Source organism: Hippocampus bargibanti, linkage group LG07, assembly GCF_051943395.1.
Source record: "Hippocampus bargibanti isolate YZ-2025 linkage group LG07, ASM5194339v1, whole genome shotgun sequence".
NCBI classification, from domain to species: domain Eukaryota; kingdom Metazoa; phylum Chordata; class Actinopteri; order Syngnathiformes; family Syngnathidae; genus Hippocampus; species Hippocampus bargibanti.
The window spans coordinates 6,595,623-6,617,259 of NC_142740.1; the positions used below are offsets into that span (position 1 = coordinate 6,595,623).

Genomic DNA, 21,637 nt, shown 5'->3' on the forward strand with positions numbered 1-21,637 from the left:
GGTTGCAGTCACCTTCTCAGAATTAATTAGTGGTCGCCCAACTCTACTGTTTTGGATGGGGAGAAATGCGGACCTTTCTCCCATCCAAAATCCAGAACACACAAAATTATTTAACATTTCTTTTGGCATCATGACAAAATGAAATGTACAGTGGGGCCTTGGCTTACGAATGTAATTGGTTCCCAGGCAGAGTGTGTAAGGCGAAAAGTGTGTATCCCAAAAAATAATTTTCCATAGGAAACCATTAAAATGAGAATAATCCGTTCCCAGGTCTCCATAAAATATAATTGTCAACTAAATAAGCCTTAAAACTACACACAATATACTTTATTCTATGTATAATAAATGTGCTATTTTATTGTAATGAAAGAAATACACTGCACTGTATAATAATAATAATAATAATAATAATAATAATAATAATTATTATTATTATTATAACACCTCCCGATAGGAGACCTTCACTACAATGTGGCCTGCCCATTGTGACATCCTCGTCCTCGTCAGGAGTGCGCCCCTCCCCTCCTGTCTCCTTCTCCGCTGCTCCTTGGAGCGGGCCCCTCCCTTCCTGGCTCTCCCGGCTCACGCACCTGTTCCCTATTCCCTTAATTGTGCCTTCTGTCTATAAAAGTCACACCTACCGTACGGTCGTTGTCGGCATATTCCAGGAAGTTCCCTGTCACCCATGCGCATGCAGGTCTGTCTTGTCATTGCCCTCATCCTTGCCTTATTTTCTGTCAAATCATTTGTGTCTCAGTGAAGACTCTTTGTTGCATGGAAACTCTGTCTCCCCGTGTATTTCGGATCCAACCTTTACCACCTTCCGTCGTACCTCGAGTCCTGTAGTCACGCCTCGAGTGGACGTGACATAATACGCCGACCAACCATGGATCCTGCCGGTGGAGACAGATTCATAGCCGCCCTTTCCCTTCAGGCGGAATGTTCGAGCCAGCTGACCCAAGCTATCGCGGAGGTCCGCCAAACTGCGTCCACGCTGGCTCAGCGCTTACAAGAGGTAGAGACACGCCTCAACACCCTTACTCCCCTTCCGTGGGTAGGCGCGAGCTACCTCACTCCTCGTGTTCGACCAACAACCCCACGCCTACGTTAGCGATGAGGCTAAGGTAGCCTTCGTCACCAGCCTGCTCACGGGTCAGGCAGAGACCTGGGTGCTGGCTGTCCGGGAGTCCCGGCCTGAACTGTGTGCCTCGTACCCGGACTTCGTGGCCGAGCTCCTCCAGGTCTTCCACCACCCGGTGACGGAAGTCGAGGCAGAGGGGCTCCTCCACGACTGCGTCCTGGGTTCCCGTTCGGCTGCTGAATACTCTGTCGCCTTCCGCATCCAGGCCGCTGGCAGTGGCTACAAGGAGCGAGCGAGCGCTGAGGGGAGTTTTTCGTCGCGTATTGAGCACCGCTCTCAAGGACGAGTTGGCCACCCGCAACGCTGGCACCACCCTCAGCGAAATGATCGACATTGTCATCAGCCTGGATCATCGCCTTCGGGGGAGGAAGCGGGAGCAGAGCAACCAGCGGTCCAACGAACCCGGAAGCAGGCTAGCAGGCTGCGGACGACCACACCCGGCGGCAGCGAGCGATCGCGGCGCCTGGAGGGGTCCCCTAAACCCATGCAGATGGGAGGGGGAAGCGATCGCACCAAACCCGGGGCTCGTCGCACCCAAGGCCCCCAGCCGAAGACCTCCAGCTCCTGTAAGTTCCCGTCTAAGGCGACCTCTGGAGGCGACTAACACAGCACCCGTTACGCGATTGGAGCTGGACGGTGAATTAATTGGCCCTTCCAGCTCCCAAACTATACGAGCGCCAGTGGATTTGGGGGCCGATGGGGGCTTCATCGATCCCCAGCTGGCCGATTCATTGGGCTGCGAACTTATAGATCTCCTATCCCCCAAGGAGATTCTCGACCTTGATGGCCAGTAACTACTGGCCAAGGTTACCCGCATCACGGCACCGCTAAAACTCAGGTTAGCGGGTAACCATACCGAACATCGCCAATTCCTTGTCATGCCCTCCCGCAACATGCTGTTAGTACTGGGCCTTCCTTGGCTCAGCACCCATGACCCTTCCATTTCTTGGGAGGTCCACCATACAGGGCTGGAACCCCTACTGCTAAGCTAATTGCCTACGGTCGGCGACGGCAGGGCGAGACCCCTCCCGCGGTGGCCCGCCCGAAGCGATCTGTCTCGAGGGCGTGCCACATTGCTACCATGACCTGCGCGAGGCGTTCAACAAGGACAATGCACAATCCCTGCCACCCCACCGACCGTATGACTGCACCATTGAACTGCAGCCAGGGGCTCCGCTACCAGATACCAGACTATACCATATTTCACAGCCGGAACAAGAAGCCCTGAGCACATACATAGACTCTTCCCTCGCGGTGGGACTCATCCGACCATCGCGTTCCCCGCTCGGCGTAAGGTTCTTCTTTATTGACAAGAAAGACGGATCCCTGCGTCCGTGCGTCGATTATCGGGGTCTGAACGACATCACCATTCGCAATAAGTACCCTCTCCCCCTCATGGATTCAGCCTTCGCGCCGCTCCAATCGGCGACCATCTTTTCCAAACTGGATCTGCGAAGTGCTTACCACCTGGTTCGCATCAGAGAGGGGGACAAGTGGAAAACAGCATTCAAAACGCCCTTGGGGCATTTTGAATACTAGGTGATGCCGTTCGGACTCACCAACGCTCCCGCCGTATTCCAGAACCTCATTAATGATGTGCTCAGGGACTTTATCAACGTTTTTGTATTTGTTTATTTAGATGACATCCTCATTTTCTCTAAATGTCCAGAACAACACCGGCAGCGCGTCCGACGGGTCCTGGCGCGGCTCCTGCAAAATCGGCTCTACGTGAAGGCAGAGAAGTGCGAGTACCATGTCCGCTCTCTGTCTTTTCTGGGGTTCGTGGTGGAGCAGGGGCAGATCTGGGCCGATCCCAAAACCAAAGCGGTGGTAGAGTGGCCAACCCCGAAGACGCGCAAGCAGCTCCAACGGTTTCTGGGGTTTGCCAATTTCTACCGCCCTGGTTGCAAATTTCCCCATTGCGGGACGAATAAAGGTATTCTGATTCTGATTCTGATTCTGACCAGAAACTTCACCCATGCGCCTTCTTCTCCCGCCGACTCAGCCCCGCAGAAGCCAATTATAATGTAGGGAACCGGGAACTGTTGGCGGTCATCCTGGCGCTACAGGAGTGGAGACACTGGCTTGAGGGGGCCAAACACCCCTTCACTGTATATACCGACCACAAGAACCTGGCCGCCATACGGTCCGCCACGAGACTCAAATCGCGGCAGGCCCGATGGGCACTGTTCCTCACGCGGTTTAACTTTATTCTCACCTACTGCATCTCGCATCCACGAGACGGCAGAGAAGGAGGAGACCATCGTCAAACATCCTGCCGGCTCAACACATCCTGGGCGCCCTGCGGTGGGAGGTTGAGAGGAAAGTCCAGGAAGCCCTGGGGGGGTAACACCATCCCCAGGGGTTGCCCGGTGGATCGCCTGTTCGTCCCCCCCGCGCTAGGCACCGAGGTGCTACTTTGGGGACACACCTCCAGGGTCGCCTGTCACCCTGGGGTCAACAGGACGATCCAGCTCATCGCCCAGCGGTTCTGGTGGCCGGAGTATAGGAAGGACGTCATGGAATTCGTGAAGGCGTGCCCTGCCTGCGCTCGTGGGAAGTCCTCCCACCAACCCCCGGCAGGACTTCTCCAGCCACTACCTGTCCCTTCCCGACCCTGGTCCCACATCTCCGTCGACTTTGTCACAGGTCTCCCCCCGTCCCGTGGCAAGACGGTCGTCCTCACCGTTGTGGACCTGTTAACCAGGTTGCGTCAGCCATCGAAACGGCTCAACTCCTGGTTAACAACGTCGTCCGTCTCCACGGGATTCCGACGTACAACGTGTCGGACCGGGGACCGGAGTTCGTGTCCAATGTATGGAAACGTTTCTGTCAGCCCCTAGGGGCGTCGGCGAGCCTGTCGTCTGGCTACCATCCCCAGACCAACGGCCAGACGGATAGGAAGAACCACTGCCACCCACGATGCGGATCCATCCGGTCTTCCATGTTTCCCTCCTCAAGCCAGTGGAGACCAGCACCCTAGCCCCCCACTCCCGCCCCCACCCCCCCGCCCCCGGATGTTGGACAACGGCCCGGTCTACACCGTGCGGGAGATACTGGACTCCAGGCGCATGGGCAGGGGAGTGCAGTACTTGGTCAATTGGAACGGCTATGGGCCAGAGGAACGTCAGTGGGTCCCCCGTTCCTGGATCCTCGACCCATCTCTCACCCGGGAATTTCATTCGGCTCACCCCTCCAAACCGGGTGGGCCGCCAAGAGGCGTCCGTTGAGGGGGGCGGGGGGGTACTGTCACATCCTCGTCCTCGTCAGGAGTGCGCCCCTCCCCTCCTGTCTCCTCCTCCGCTGCTCCTTGGAGCGGGCCCCTCCCTTCCTGGCTCTCCCGGCTCACGCACCTGTTCCCTATTCCCTTAATTGTGCCTTCTGGCTATAAAAGTCACACCCACCATACGGTCGTTGTCAGCATATTCCAGGAAGTTCCCCGTCAACCCTACGCAGGTCTGTCTTGTCATTGCCCTCATCCTTGCCTTATTTTCTGTCAAATCATTCGTGTGTCAGGAAAGACTCTTTGTTTGTCTCCCCGTGTATTTCGGATCCAACCTTTACCACCTTCCGTCGTCCCTCGAGTCCTGTCGTCACGCCTCGAGTGGCTGTGACACCTATGGCTTAAAATGACTTTACGCTAATGACATCAAGACTCTCTTTGCTCACGTGTCACATTTTTTACCCGGACTTGGGAGTAGAGTGCGGCTCATGCGACCGCAGGCAAATTCCTTGTGTTTTGCGACTCTACTGTACTTGGCCAATCCGACCGATTCCGCTTCTGCTGTTTCTTTTTTGACGTTTTAATCATGTTTGCCAACCCCCTCCCCCCCAAAAAAGCTCTGTTCCGTGTCTGTTGGCTGTACCCACACACACATACAGTCGAAACCATAATGTGTGCTGCGGAGACGTTCCCAAATCATTATCTGCAACCCCTCCTGAGAGGGTGGGTGGATTGCTCAAGCGGCGGAACACGCACGCACCCGCACAAAGACATCATATGCTACAGGCGTGGGTGCAAGGGAGAAAAGGGAAAAGAATTAGAGCTGAGTTGTGCGCAAGTGAGGTGGGGGGAAAAAGAACTAGGGAGGGTTCAGCAATTAAGCATCCTGCTGGAAATGCACTCTGTAGTATGCTATACATCACAGGTGTCAAAGTCAAGGCCAAATCTGGCCCGCCACCTCATTTTATTTGGCCCGCAAAAGCAAATTAAATTTGTGATATTCCATGCTCATCTATCAAGCTAGCTAGTAATGGAGCTAGTTAGCTCTCTTTCTAGCGAGCGCTAACTAGCTCCATTCAAGCTGGCTAACTCGCTATCTAACGATGGAGCTAGCCATCTTGCTAGCTAGCGATCGATTTAGTTAATTCGCTATCTATCTCTCTTTCTATTCAGCTAGCTGGCTAATCTCTTCGATCACAGGTGTCAAAGTCAAGGCCCTAGGGGCCAAATCTGGCCCGCTACCTCATTTTATTCGGCCCGCAAAAGCAAATTAAACTTGTGATATTCCATGCTCATCTATCAAGCTAGCTAGTAATGGAGCTAGTTAGCTCCATTCGAGCTGGCTAACTCGCTAGCTAGTGAACGAGTTGGGGAACTCGCTATCTATCTCTCTTTCTATTCAGCTATCTGGATAATCTCTTACATCACAGGTGTCAAAGTCAAGGCCCTGGGGACCAAATTGGATTGGATTGGATTGGATATGCCTTTATTAGTCTCACAGTGGAGAAATTTACATTTCACAGCAGCAAAGTCTGTCAAAGCAGTCAAAATCTGGCCCGCCACATCATTTTATCGGCCCGCGAAAGCAAATCAAGCACGTCGACTGCCATTAGGCTTGCTATAGTCCGAACCAAATCCCATGTACACCACAATAACAGTCATTATTTTTGACTTTAAATTTTTTGTTGTGCGTTCTGTCTGTAATATGTCACAGGTGTCAAAGTCAAGGCCCTGGGGACCAAATTGGATTGGATTGGATTGGATATGCCTTTATTAGTCTCACAGTGGAGAAATTTACATTTCACAGCAGCAAAGTCTGTCAAAGCAGTCAAAATCTGGCCCGCCACATAATTTTATTCGGCCCACCAAAGCAAATTAAGCATGTCAAGTGCCATGATACTTGCTAACATCCGAACCAAAATGTTAAATTGTCCTATGTAAACAACAATAATGGTAATTATTCTTGACTTCAAATTTGAAAACTAGTTATTCATTAATTTATTGTGCATTCTAGCTGTAACATGTGGATGGGATGAAACATTCTAATGGCTTCTCCAAATTCATAATGGCCCTCATGAGGAAACTAACGATAACTTTGACACCCCTGTCCCCTGCTATACGTTACATTAGTTATAGCTAGCTATTAGCTATCTATTAGCCAGCTTTCTATCTATTTCAGTTACTTCCGGGTTGAGTGAACGCTGGCGCGTGTGGCTGCCGCTGCTTACCCACAGAAAAACATATCCTATGACTGTAAAGTGACCTTGAGAATTTTGAAAGGTGCTTAGAAGTGAAATGTATTAATATTATTATTATGATGCGTTCTTGCTAGCAGCTAATCCGTTTTTTCTGTGTCCACGCTCAGTGCGGTTGGCGTTACCCCACGTTCTCTGTCCCTGTTCCGGAAGAACAAGGTGACGCAGTTGAGATCCGACGTCCTCGACTCGGTCTGCCGAGCTTCGATGAGGCGTCCGATGTAGCGGTTGACTCGCGTTCCAGGTGAGTGCTGGACGGTGGCAGCCGAGAAAGACGTCCGACTTCTTAGCTTCTCGGATGCCGTCCTTAAAGCTCTGCGCTGTCACATACCACACACGAATAGACCGTCTAGTGTCATTCACAAATGCATATTCTTGAATAGCACCGTTATTTGAGCAGTTGTCGTGGGGTCACGTTTGTGAGGGCAGCCATACTTGTTTTTGGTTGTGACCTCCAAGGACAACTGACACCATATTTTTGTTTCCTAACTGACATCAGAAAAACGTTTTATGGCATCTAAAATACCCAAAACACGCAGCCTGATATTTTTAGTCAAATGCAAAACATCAATAAAATTGACTTTGACTGTCCAAAAACGACTTCAAAATGAAACCGGAAATGGCCAGTTTCAGAAGGTCCCGCCCCCTTGTTCGTGACTTCACACCAAGACGTCTTGCCTTGTTTGAGAATCAAAACAATGGCTTCAGATTCGGAGAAGATGCTTTCTTGTTACTCATCCAGTTATGAATATGATTCAAATAGTTCTGAAGAGGAAAGCATACATGTTTGCAATCGATTAAAGAAGTCATTCCGTATCAATTCGAGCCGTCTGGTCTGGACTCCAATGTAGTGTCCCAGAAAATGCACAAGATGGCGCCCAAGCTCCGTTGGAAACGGGCTGATTTTTCTGCTCGTATAAAATAGTAGTCTTGGTGCATCACACAGCGATTCACCATCGCGTTATTTATGTGTTTTCCTTCTAATTTTGCCCTCAACACGGATCAACACAAAGTTTTCAGACCAAACAAAGTACCCAAAATAAGAATCAGAATCAGAAAACCTTTATTCGTCCCACAATTGGGAAATTTGCAGTCCACAGCAGCAATTGAAAGGGGATGGGGTGGGGGGTGAAATGATAGAAAACAAGATATTCTGAGCATAACAAAATAAAACTGTCAACTGTATACTGTGCAAATGTAAATGTGCAAAACCGTTTCATAAAAAAACAGTACATAGTGCAAGTATCAAGAAAGGCACATATATTGCATGAACTCATATATACAAGTGTGCAGTTTTTTTTCCTCACATGTGATCACTGAGAATTGCAAAACCTGACAGCAGTCGGTAGGAACGACCGGCGGTACCTCTCCTTCTTGTAGCGCGGGTATAATAATCTCTGGCTAAAGAAGCTACCCAGTGCTGTCAGGGTGGGCAGAAGGGGGTGGGAGGAGCTGTCCATCATAGCTTTAAGTTTAGCTAGCTTCCGTCTGTTGCCCACCTCCTCCAGAGAGTCCAGCGAGCAGCCCAGGACAGAACTGGCCCGCTTGACAAGGCGCTCCAGTCTTTTCCTGTCCCGGGTGGTGACGCTGCCTGACCAGCAGACAATGCCATAGTGGATGGCTGATGCCACCACAGAGTCATAGAAAGTCTTTAGGAGTGACTCCTGAACTCCAAAAGACCTCAGTTTCCTGAGTAGGAAGAGGCGACTCTGTCCTTTTTTGATTAGGGCATCCGTGTTTGTAGTCCAGTCCAGTTTATTGTTGAAAGTAACACCCAGGTACTTGTAGGAGGTCACCCTCTCAATGTCCGAACCCTGGGTGTTCAACGGTGCAGGTGAGGATTGTTTCCTGCAGAAATCCACTACTAATCCACTTCAGCTACTTGGATTTCCTGGACTTGATCTGGAGGTGATTCTGCTGGCACCCGTCCACAAAGTCCTTTGTCAGTTCCCTGTACTCCCTACCGTCTCCCTCTGTAATGAGGCCGACAATAGCTGAGTCGTCAGAGAACTTCTGAAGGTGGCAGGTTGGGGTGTGGTAGTTGAAGTCCGAGGTGTAGGGGGCGAACAGGAATGGAGCCAGGACTGTCCCCTGTGGTGCTCCGGTGCTGTAAAGAAGCCTGTCCGACTCACAGTTCTTTACCCTCACATACTGTGGCCTGTTTGTGAGGTAATCTGTAATCCAGGATGTGAGGTGGTGGTCGACTCATGCATGTCGCAGCTTGTCCCCCAGTAGATTTGGCTGGATGGTGTTGAAGGCACTGGAGAAATCGAAGAACGTGATCCTCACCGTGCTCCCAGCATTCTCCAGGTGCAGCAACGCCGAGTGGAGGAGGTAGATGATGGCATCCTCCACACCGATGCCAGGCTGGTAGGCAAACTGTAGCGGGTCCAGCGATGAGCTTGCCAGCGGTCGCAGGTGGGCGAGCACGAGTGTCTCCAGCGTCTTCATCAGGTGAGACGTCATCGCCACCGGTCTGTAGCTGTTGAGCTCCTTTGGGTTGGCAATCTTGGGCACTGGGACCAGGCATGACGTTTTCCACAGCTGTGGAACTCTGCCCAGCTTCAGGCTCAGGTTGAACAAGTGCTGGACAATGACACACAGCTGGTCGGAGCAGGTCTTGAGGAGTCGGGAACTGATGTCCTCCGGACCTGCTGCCTTCCTCACCTACATCCTCCTCGGTTGGTTCCTCACCTGCACAGTTGTGACAGACAGGCAGGAACGTGGAGGCAGAGTGGCGGCTGAGGGTGTGGCAACGGTTGGGAGGGCAGTTGTCGTGAGAGGGGGCAGGGAGGGTAAGGCCCCAGTGAGAGTTGGTGCAGGTGCAGCTACAGGTGAAGTTGACGGTGGGCCGGGGGCGACAGGCGTCTTGTCAAACCGATTGAAAAAGCGGTTGAGTTCATCTTCCCAGACCTTGTCTTTTTCGTTCAATGTCACTGGGCTTTTGTTGCCTGAGATGTTTTTCAGGCCCTTCCAGACACCAGCGACATTGCTGGCTTGCAGCTGCTCCTCCATTTTCATCCTGTAGGCCTTCTTTCCCTCTCTGATCTTCCTCCTCAGTTGGATCTGCACGGCCTTCAGTTCCTCTCTGTTGCCCGACACAAAAGTCCTTCAGACAAAAGTCCTTCAGGAGGACTTTTATGTCGGGATTAATCCATGGTTTGTTGTTGAAAAAACACCGCACAGTCCTGGTGGGTACGGTGTTTTGTTCACAAAAGTTTATGTAGTCTGTGATGGTGTCGGTGAGTGAATCAATGTCCTCCCCGTGAATCTCAGTGAAGACCTACCACCTGGTTGAGTCAAAACAGTCCCGCAGAGCTTCTTCAGCTTCTGTGGACCATCTTCTGACCGTGCGGGTCACAGCTGGTTGCCTCTGGACAAGGGGTTTGTACACAGGCTGGAGATAAACCATATTGTGGTCTGCTCTTCCGAGAGGGGGGAGGGTGTATACGCATCTTTGGCATTAGAATAGAATAAGTCCAATATGTTATTGTCTCTGGTGGCACAAGTTACATTGTGTGAATGTTGGGAGGGAGGATTTCAGGGAAACGTGATTGAAGTCCCCCGAGATGATGAACAAGGCGTTGAAGGACTGGGTTTGCAGCTTGTTTACAACAGGCATGAGGGCATCGGAGGCAGCGCCGCCATTTGCCGTAGGGGGAATGTACGTCGTCACGGCTATAACGTGTGAGAATTCCCGCGGCAGGTAATGCGGCCGGAGGCTAACGGCTAGCAGCTCGATGTCACGAGTGCAGAGTTTTTCCTTGACCGTGATGTTCCCAGGTTTGCACCATTTGTCATTCACAAACACAGCAATCCCGCCTCCTTTCTGCTTACCGCTGCCTTCATTTCTGTCTGCTCGTACGAGTTGGAAGCCATCCAACTCAGCGTGAGTGTCCGGAGTGGTTGCCGATAGTCACGTCTCCGTGACGAGTAGCAAGCTGGCTTCCCGGTACTCCCGCTGGTGCCGTGTTAGCGGCGCTAACTCGTCCATTTTATTCGGGAGCGATTTCACATTTCCCATGATGACAGACGGGAGAACGTGTCGGTATTTTCTCGTTCTTTTGCGGCAATCTTTCCCGGCCCGACATCCTCGTTTTCTCCTCTTCAGCTCATCGGGGAAGTCCGGTGCGGCGGCCGCTAGTCCGCCATGCTAGTAGCTGGTCTTGACTGTACACAATGGGATTCCGAGTGTGAGTGGTTTCCCCGTTAACAGGAGCGGGGAAAAAGTAAAAAATAACGGCGATGAGCAAATGTGAAGATGCCCATCTCCTCCCCGTAGGTTTAGGGAACGAAAGTAAACAAAGCAAAAACGGAAAAGTAAATAAATGAAAAAGTCCAAAAGAAAAGGAAAGAGCTACTGTGGAGGCAGCCGCACAGGGGGCGCCATCTTGGAATTTTATGTATGTGGAATGTATTGTGTGTTGCTTTCTCGGTCAGTGACGGTACCTCCCGTGACGTCACGGGAGGTACCGTCAACAACTCAAAAACAAGACTTCCGGAATATTCAGTGCAAGTCTTAAAATGTAAAATATAGCTATATGAGGTGGAATCTTTGTAAAATATACTCCGTAGAAGTCATTTGAAGTGATTTTAAAAATTATGGACACAACTTGTCTGGAGGCGGCGGTTGTCCTTTAAATGCAGACCTTCTTGGGTCAATCCATTTGATTTCTATTGATCATATTGTGTGTGGTTTTGTTGTCAGCGCATTCAACCATGGCAAGAAAAAAAGCCATATTATCAAAATACAGTGATACCTCAGTTTACGAACTTAATTGGTTCCCAGAAAGTGTGTGTAAGGGGAAAACCATCGATGAAAAGGTTTCTTCAGCCATCATCTGTACTTCTTTGAAGGTGTTGGGGGGAGCAGAGGACTCTCCCCCCAACCTGAGAGCAGGGACCTATCACAGCAGAGTCCGGCACCGCCATGTCTGGACAGTAGGGATATATATATATATATATATATATAGGGCCTAAACTACCAGTAAGACTTTAGTTTGCTGAGGAAGTTTCTTGGATAAGAAGCGAAACGTCCGACACCTTCAAAGAAGTACAGAAGATGGCTGAAGAAACCTTTTCATCGATTGACCACTCCTGTACGACTGAGATCTTACACAAAAGTATAGGGAAAAGTTTGTCTTCCAAACATTTATTTCCCATAAGAAACCATTAAAAATGAGAATAATCCGTAATCAGTCTGTGTAAGATCTCAGTCGTACAGGAGTGGTCCATCGATGAGAAGGTTTCTTCAGCCGTCATCTACTTTTTTGAAGGTGTCGGACGTTTCGCCTCCTATCCAAGAGGCTTCGTCAGCGAACTAAAGTCTTACTGGTCGTATCGGCCCTATTTATATAGCCCTAATGTCCAGACATGGCGGCGCCGGACACAGCTATGACAGGTCCCTACGCTCAGGTTGGGGGGAGCAGAGGACCACTCCCTGTGGCCCCAGTGATTGTTCCTACATTCCTGACTAACGCTGACGAAGCCTCTTGAATAGGAGGCGAAACGTCCGATACCTTCAAAAAAGTACAGATGACGGCTGAAGAAACCTTCTCATCAATCCGTAATCAGGTCCTCACAAAACATAATTTTCGACTAAATAAGCCTGTTTTACGTCTTTGTGTGCCCTGCGATCGGCTGGCAACCAATTCAGGGTGTCCCCCGCCTCGTGCCCGAAGACAGCTGATATAGGCTCCAGCAACCCCCGCGACCCTAATGAGGAATAAGCGGTACGGAAAATGAGATGAGATACAGTACAGTTTATTTCTTCAATTACAATACAATAGCACATTTATGATACATAAAATAAGGTGTATTTTGTGTAGTTTTAAAGGACAACCGACGCCCCCGGACAAGTTGTGTCCATAATTTGTAAAATTGCTTCAAATGACTTCTACTGAGCGTATTTTACAAAGATTCCACCGCATAACGCTATATTTTACATTTTAAGACTCGCGCTGAATATTCAGGAAGTCTTGTTTTTGAGTTGATGACGATGCCTGACGTGACGTCACAGAGGGAACGCCCCTGACCGACAAAGCGACACACAATGCATTTTGGGCACTTTTTTTTTCGTCTCAAAACACAGTGTTGATCGCAAAATTGGAAGGAAAACTACATAAATAACGCGATAGTGAATCGTTGTGTGTCGCACCAACACTACCAATTGCGGTAAAACGCATAAAGAATGTCTGTGTGGCATAAAGAATGTGTTAAATTGACACACATTCTGAGCAGACAAATCAACCCATTTCCAATGGAGCTTTTACGCCATCTTGTGCATTTTCTGGGACGCTACATTGGAGTCCAGATGGCTCGAATTGATACGGAAGGACTTCTTTTAATCGATTGCAAACATTTATGCTTTCCTCTTCAGAACTATTTGAATCATATTCATAACTGGATGAGTAACAAGAAATCTTTTCCGAATCTGAACTCTCTGAAGCCATTGTTTTGATTCTCGAGCAGGGCAGTTTGTGACAGTGTATCCTGGTGTGACGTCACGAACAAGGGGGGCGGGACTTTCTGAATCTCCCCATTTCTGAGATCATTTTGCGGCAGTTTTGGGATACTTTAAGTCATTTTCATTGGTGTTTTGCATTTGACTAAAAATATCAGCCTGCATGTTTTTGTATTTTAGATGTGATAAAACGTTTTTCTGAGGTCAGTTAGGAAACAAATAAAATGTGTCGGTTGTCCTTTAAAACTACACAAAATAGAACTTATTTCATGTATAATAAATGTGCTATTGTATTGTAATGAAAGAAATAAGAAAATACTGTAAATAAAGTCGTTTTATTGACCTTTGTGATGGTCGTTGATGTATTTGCCTCTTGATGATATCCGAATGAAGTTGCTGTGCTTTCTCGGCGATAATACCCTCACTCACACAGTCCCCTGCTAGCTGCTTTTCGGTAATGCAAATCAACAGAACTTTTTCAACCTCATCTATTGCCTGAGACCGTTGCTTAGACAACACAGAAACACCCTTAATAGCTTCCTTGTTCTTAAGGATGGTAGCAATGGTCGATTTAGCGTACTGGATTTAGCGTACTGGTACTGGGAAGTCACACAAAGGCACACCTCATTCGTGTTTTTTGATTATCTCCTTCTTCTGCTCGACCGTAGTTGTCTTTTGTGTCCTCTTCGGCTTAACACTAGCCTGTGGTGGGGTCTTTTTCGCTCCCATAATAGCAAAAGTACTCCACTCGATAGCAAACCACGTCTGCACTCAAAAACTAGCCCACCAGCCACCGTGGCGCTGTGTGGTTTGGTTCGTCCGCCGATAACTAGTTTGTCAGCCAAGACTATATGCTCGCAAATTTAATGTTCGCGAGGTGAAAACTTCGTGAGCTAAAGCGTTCGTAAACTGAGGTATCACTGTATTTCAGTTTTTCGGGCAACAATGCAGACACTGACTGAATTCAGTGTCTGCATTGTTTTCAGTGTCAATTGCAGAGTCCTATAACTAAAAACGTATCATATTGGTGGTCAATGGATGGAAAAATAGCGATTGAAAGTGTTAAAGGACAACCGACGCCTCAAGTTGTGTCCGTAATTTGTAAAATCACTTGAAATGACTTCTACTGAGCGTATTTTACAAAGATTCCACTGCATATAGCTATATTTTACGTTTTAAGACTCGCGCTGAATATTCAGGAAGTCTTGTTTTTGAGTTGGTGACGATGCCTACCGTGACGTCACGTCTGGAACGCCCCTGACCGAGAAAGTGACACACAATGCATTTTGGGTACTTTTTTTTATCTGAAAACTTTGTGTTGAAAAAAACATAAATAATGCGATGGTGAATCGTTGTGTGACTAAAATACTATTTGATAGTAGTTGACACAAATTCCCAGCAGACAAATCAGCCCATTTCCAACGGAGCTTGTGCGCCATCTTAAGCATTTTCTGGGTGCTACATTGGAGTCCAGATGCCTCAAAATGACACGGAAGGACTTCTTTCATTGATTGCAAACATGTATGCTTTCCTCTTCAGAACTATTTGAATAATATTCATAACTGGATGAGTAACAAAAAAAACATCTTCTCCGAATCTGAAGCCATTGTTTTGATTCTCGAGCAATGCAAGACGTCTTGGTGTGACGTCATGAACAAGGGGGCGGGACCTTCTAAAACTGAAACTTTCTGAGGTCATTTTGAAGTACGTCTGTGTAAGCTCTCAGTCGTACAGGAGTGGTCCATCGATGAGAAGGTTTCTTCAGCCGTCATCTGTACAAAAGTGAAGGTTTCGGACGTTTCGCCTCCTATCCAACAAACAAAACAACTAAACAACAAAATCCTTCATTAAACCGGTCTGGTGGTGTGAGGTTCAATTTGGATCGTTCATACAATAGCCTGCTCAGGCAAAACAGGTTAGGCAACTTTCGCAATGCTGATGAGGGTCGTTATGCTGATGAGGCGATACCGGGGGGAGTGGGTGTAATAGGCCAATCGTTAGTCAGGAATGTAGGAACAATCAGTGGGGCCACAGGGGGGGGTCCCGCGCCCCCCCCAACCTGAGAGTAGGGACCTATCATAGCTGTGTCCGGCGCCACCAGGTCTGGACATTAGGGATATATAAATGGGGCCGATACGACCAGTCAGACTTTAGTTCGCTGACGAAGCCTCTTGGATAGGAGGCGAAACGTCCGAAACCTTCACTTTTGTACAGATGACGGCTGAAGAAACCTTCTCATCGATCATTTTGAAGTAGTTTTGGGACACTTTAAGTCATTTTTATTGGTGTCTTTCATTTGACTAAAAATCTAAGCCTGCGTGTTTTGGGTTATTTTAGATGCTATAAAACGTTTTCAGATGTCAGTTAGGAAACAAAAAAATGGTGTCGGTTGTCCTTTAAATGCAAGCAAATCTGCGGCGACGTCAGCTCTCGACGGGGCGTACGAGGTATTTCTAAAGGATTAACAAAGGTTGGTCGCCAATCGGGATTGAGACGACAAATATCAGGATTATACTGCTAAACCGGTCAGCGACAAAGTGGATCATGTCATGACTCCATTCGGGACATGCGGGAAAAGTGAAGGAGAATGGTCAGTTGCGTCTGAACAAGGTCAATCCCTGACAGGTTTTGACATACAAAAGGGACTTGCCAAGATAGGGCAGCTTGTAATCAAAACGGGGTGGAAATTTGTTTTTGTTTCACCCCAGATAGGTTTTAGGCCCGGACCGTAAATCAAAGGTGTCCAAGTCAAGGCCCAGGGGCGAAATCTGGCCCGCCACATCATTTTATTGGGCCCGCGAAAGCAAACCTCGCATGTTATTGTTTCTGGGACGTCAAAGCTGCGCAGCCTAAAAAACCAAGGGTTGCAAAATGTATATTAGCAAAAATTTTATTTTATTTATTGTATTCTATTAGTCATTGCATTTTATTTATTATAGTAACTATGCTTGTCTGTGACTGTAAAGTGTCCTTGAGAACTTTGAAACGCGCTTCAAATAAAATGTATTATTATTATTATTATTATTATTATTATTATTATTATTATTAATAAAATATGTATTTTTTTGTAGAGTACCTACCGATTTGAAAAGTACCGATTTACGTGAAATCAAACGGGACCATCTTTTCGGACCCTGTAAATAGGTGTCAAAAGTCAAGGCCCGCGAGCCGAATCTGGCCCTTCCACATCATTTCATTCGGCCCGCGGAAGCAAATCTAGCATGTCGATTTCCATGATGATTGAGATAATCCCAAACAAAATTGCAAATGGTCCCAAGTAAATCACAATAAGTCACTACAGTGAGACCTCAATTTACAAACACCTCAACTTACAAACTTTTTGTCTTACAAACGTCAAATTTATGAAAATTAAACCTTATAATAAGCACTATTTTCATAATACACACCCACCACGGCTAGCGGAGTGATCTTCGGCGGAAGCACACGACCGAACAGCGCTCCAGTCGGCGCTACTTTGCACACCCCCTCTCATTGAATGCACACGTCGATCGCCTACTTGTAGCTTTTTGCTGATAATTTTACTATGATGGGACGGAAAAAAAAACCACCACAGGCTCGTGTTCAGCCCACGAAGACACAAAATAAAATCACTGTCGCTGAGAAGAAGGAGATAATTGAAAAACACGAACGAGGTGTGCGTTTGTGTGATTTAGTGGCCGAACACGGCTATGCTAAGTCAACCATTGCTCCCATTCTCCGGAACACAGAAGCCATCAAAGGTGCGTCTGTTGCAAAAGGTGTTTCCGTGCTCTCAAAGCGACGGTCTCGGGCAATCGAAGAAGTTGAAAAAAACGTTATTTTACAGCACAGTTTATTTTTTTAATTACAGTCCTCATGTAATGTGCCTCTCTTTGTGACTTTATGATACAATGCAGTGTATTTCTTTCATTACAATACAATAGCACATTTATTATACACAGAATAAGGTATGTTGTGTGTAGTTTTAAGGCTTATTTAGTTAAAAACTATATTTTATGGAAACCCGGGAACGGATTATTCCCATTTTAATGGTTTCCTATGGGATTTTTTTTTTAGATACACACTTTTCGCCTTACACACTGTGTCTGGGAACCAATTAAGTTTGTAAGTTGACGTCTCACTGTATTCTTGACTTCAGATTTGAAAAGTAGTTACAGTGATACCTCGGCTTACAAACGCTTTCGCTTACGAACCTTTCGCCTTACGAATATGAATTTCGGCAGATGAACACCAAACCACACGGCCGAACAGCGCCACGGTGACTAGTTTTCCACACTCACTTTCTTTGAGTGCAGACGCGGTTTGTTATCGAGTGGAGTACTTTTGCTATTATGGGACCGAAAAAGACCCCACCACAGGCTAGTGTTAAGCCGAAGAGGACACAGAAGAAAATGACAGTGGAGCAGTAGAAGGAGATTGTCGAAAAATATGAACGGGGTGTGCGTTTGTGTGACTAAACGTCTCAGTTCCATTACGCTAAGTCGACCATTGCTACCATCCATTGACAACGACCACCACAAAGGTAAATAAAATGACTTTATTATACAGTACAGTTTATTTCTTGAATTACAATACAATAGCACATTTATGATACATAAAATAAGGTATATTTTGTGTAGTTTTAAAGGACAACCAACACCTTCAGACAAGTTACGACCATAATTTGTAAAATCACTGCAAATAATCTTCTACTGAGCGTATTTTACAAAGATTCCACTGCATATAGCTTTATTTTACGTTTTCAGACTCGCGCTGAATATTCAGGAAGTCTTGTTTTCGAGTTGATGACGATCCCCTACGTGACGTCAAGGAGGGAACACACGTGACAGAGAAAGCGACACGCAATGCATTATGGGTACTTTTTTGGTCTGAAAACTTCGTGTTGATCCGTGTTGATGGCGAAATTAGAAGGGAAAACACATAAATAACGCGATTGTGTGTCGCAGCCAATTGCGGTCACACACATGAAGAATGTGTAAGTTTACACAAATTCCGGGCGGACAAATCAGCCCATTTCCAAGAGCGTGTACGCCATCTTGTGCCTTTTATGGGCGCTACATTGGTGTCCAGACGGCTCGAATTGATACGGAAGGACTTCTTTAATCGCTTGCAAACATTTATGCTTTCCTCTTCAGAACTATTTGAATAATATTCATAACTCGATGAGTAATAAGAAAGCATCTTCTCCCAATCTGAACTCTCTGAAGCCATTGTTTTGATTCTGGAGCAAGGCAGTCCGTGACTAATAGTGACGTCACGAACAAGGGGGCAGGACTTTCTGAATCTGCCCAGTTTTCGAGCTCATTTTGTGGCAGCTTTGGGACACTTTAAGTCACAGGTGTCAAAGTCTAGGCCTGCGGGCCAAATCCGGCCCGCCACATCATTTTTTTCGGTCCGCGAAAGCAAATCAAACTTGTTAAATTCCATGATGATTGCTAAAATCTGAGCCAAAATTTCATATTTTGGATGTCAACCACAATAAAAGTCATTATTCTTGACTTCAGATTTGAAAACGAGTTATTCATTAATTTGCTGTGTGCTCTATGTGTAATATTTGAAGGGATTTAAACATTCTAATGGGTTCCCCAAATTCATAATGGCCCTCGAGAGGAAACCATAACTACAATGTGGCCCGCGGCAAAAAATGACTTTGACACCCCTGCTTTCAGTCATTTTTATTGGTGTTTTGCATTTGACTAAAAATATCAGCCTGCGTGTTTTGGGTATTTTAAATGCTATAGAATGTTTTTCTGATGTCAGAAAATAAAAAAATGGTGTTGTTGTCCTTTAAGGCTTATTTAGTAGAAAAGTATGTTTTATGGGGACCTGGGAATGGATTATTCTCATTTTAATAGTTTCCTATGGGAAATAAATGTTTGGCAGACAAACTTTTCACCTTACACACACTTTCTGGGAACCAATTAAGTTTGTAAGCCAAGGTATCACTGTATTTGTTTGAGACTACCAACCGATTTGGAAAGTACATATTTACGTGAAATAAAACAGGAGCATCTTTTTGGACCCTTTAAGTCACTGGTGTCAAAGTCAGGGCCCTGGGTCCAAATCTGGCCCTCCACCTCCATTTATTCGGCCCGCGAAAGCAAATTTAGCATGTCGATTTCCATAATGATTGTGAATTCCCAACCAAAAGGCTTCATTCCGTCCAAATATTTGTGCTTTGACACCCCATGCGACTGGACTCACCTTGTCGTCGTCCTCGCAGGTCATGACATTGGAGAAGGGGATCTCGGCCTTGAACATTTTCCTGCAGTGCATCAGTTGCACGAGTAAGTAGCACACCGTCTTGAACTTCATCCTCTTGGCCGGTTTGATGTCGGACAAAATCAAACCGGGAAAGATCTGCAAAAGTCCAAAGTGACATGTTTGCAACGCTGCACTTTTTACATTATTTGGTCGTCAAGGCCAAATTGTTTCCAAAGGTAAAATCTTGACTAAGAATAAATCTGAGTGTCAACATGCCTACATTCAAACAATAAAATGTCAACATTTACATTTCAAACTTTACTGGAGCGGTACTGAAGCAATAAATAAAAAAACACTCCTTTATGCTACGAACATTAACAATAATGGAGGAAAGAAATCTGGCTAGGGTGCTTAATAAGTCGTGGAAAACGGTCGGGGTTGTTTAAATAAAGACAAAATTATGTTATTAATTACTATACTAATAAATTAACACAATCATTAATTTATGACTTATTAAATTAATGAACAAATACATTAAATTAAAATTAAAATTATCCACTGCGAAACTAATAAAGGCAAATCCAATCCAATCCAAATCCAATAAATTAATATCAGAATCAGAAAACCTTTATTCGTCCCACAACGGGGAAATTTGCAGTCCACAGCATCAATTTGAAAGGGGGACGGGGGGGGGGGGTGAAAAGATAGAAAACAAGATATTCTAAGCATAGTAAAATAAACATGTCAACTGTATACTGTAAATGTGCAAAACCGTTTCATAAAAAACTGTACATAGTGCAAGTATCAAAAAAAGTCATATTGATATATGTAGCTTTATTGTATCAACCTATATTTACAGTACACGTGTCAAGATATATATATATAAAAAAAAAAAAATCCTCGTCTCACCCACCATGGGTGGTGTCTGTCCCCATTTCAGCTCGGGTCCTCTACCAGAGGCCAGGAAGCTTGAGGGTTCTGCGCAGTATCCGTGCTGTTCCCAGCACTGCGCTTTTCTGGACCGAGATATCCGATGTCGTTCCCGGGATCTGTTGCAACCACTCGTCGAGTTTGGGGGTCACTGCCCCAAGTGCTCCGACCACCACAGGCACGACTGTCACCTTTACCTTCCAGGCTCTCTCCAGCTCCTCTCTGAGCCCTTGGTATTTCACGATTTTCTCATGTTCCTTCTTTCTGATGTTCCCATCACTCGGGACCGCTACATCCACGACAACGGCTTTCCTTTCCCCTTTATCTATGACCACGATATCTGGTTGGTTGGCCATTACCATCTTGTCAGTCTGTATCTGGAAGTCCCACAGGATTTTTGCTCGGTCATTCTCCACCACCTTGGGAGGTGTTTCCCATTTTGACCTTGGGGTTTCCAGTCCATACTCCGCACAGATGTTTCGGTAGACTATGCCAGCCACCTGGTTATGGCGCTCCATGTAGGCTTTCCCTGCCAGCATCTTACACCCTGCAGTTACGTGTTGGATTGTCTCAGGTGCCTCTTTGCACAACCTACACCTTGGGTCTTGTCTGGTGTGGTATATCCCTGCCTCTATGGCTCTGGTGTTCAGGGCCTGCTCTTGGGCAGCCAGGATGAGTGCCTCTGTGCTGTCCTTTAGGCCAGCCCTCTCTAGCCACTGATAGGACTTCTTGAGATCAGCCACTTCTGCTATGGTTCGGTGGTACATCCCGTGTAGGGGCTTTTCCTCCCATGATTGTCCCTCTTCCAGCACCTCATCCTCTGTTCCCCATTGACTGAGACATTCTCTGAGTACATCATCCGTTGGAGCCTTCTCTTTGATGTATTCATGGAGCTTGGATGTTTCATCCTGGACAGTGGCTCTCACACTCACGAGTCCCCGGCCTCCTTCCTTACGGCTTGTGTACAGTCTCAGGGTGCTGGACTTGGGATGGAACCCTCCGTGCATGGTGAGGAGTTTTCGGGTCTTAACATCCGTGGTCTGAATCTCTTCCTTTGGCCACCTTATTATTCCTGCAGGGTATCTGATCACTGGCAGGGCATAGCTGTTTATTGCCCGGGTCTTGTTCTTGCCATTGAGCTGGCTTCTGAGGACTTGCCTCACCCGCTGGAGGTATTTGGTCGTAGCCGCTTTCCTTGTTGCTAATTCGAGGTTGCCATTGGCCTGTGGTATACCGAGGTACTTGTAGCTGTTTTCAATGTCTGCTATTGTTCCTTCAGGGAGTGAGACCCCTTCAGTGTGAACTACCTTGCCCCTCTTAGTCACCATCCGACTACATTTCTCCAGCCCGAATGACATTCCGATATCACTGCTGTAGATCCTGGTTGTGTGGATCAGGGAGTCTATGTCCCTTTCGCTCTT

At 47.0% G+C, this 21,637-nt stretch overlaps 1 protein-coding gene across 5 annotated transcripts in view; it reads right to left on the bottom strand.

Moving 5' to 3' along the window:
* Positions 1 to 21,637, bottom strand: part of LOC148895296 (adenylate cyclase type 1-like) — a 102,390-nt gene that overhangs the window by 29,489 nt on the left and 51,264 nt on the right. For all 5 annotated transcript variants that reach the window (XM_089001008.1, XM_089001005.1, XM_089001004.1 and 2 more), the window contains exons 8-9: positions 19,287 to 19,442; positions 6,745 to 6,939 (exon numbers count right to left, since the gene is read on the bottom strand). In XM_089001008.1, the coding sequence (XP_088857134.1) occupies positions 6,745 to 6,939; positions 19,287 to 19,442 (351 nt within the window). The remainder of the gene's footprint in view (positions 1 to 6,744; positions 6,940 to 19,286; positions 19,443 to 21,637) is intronic.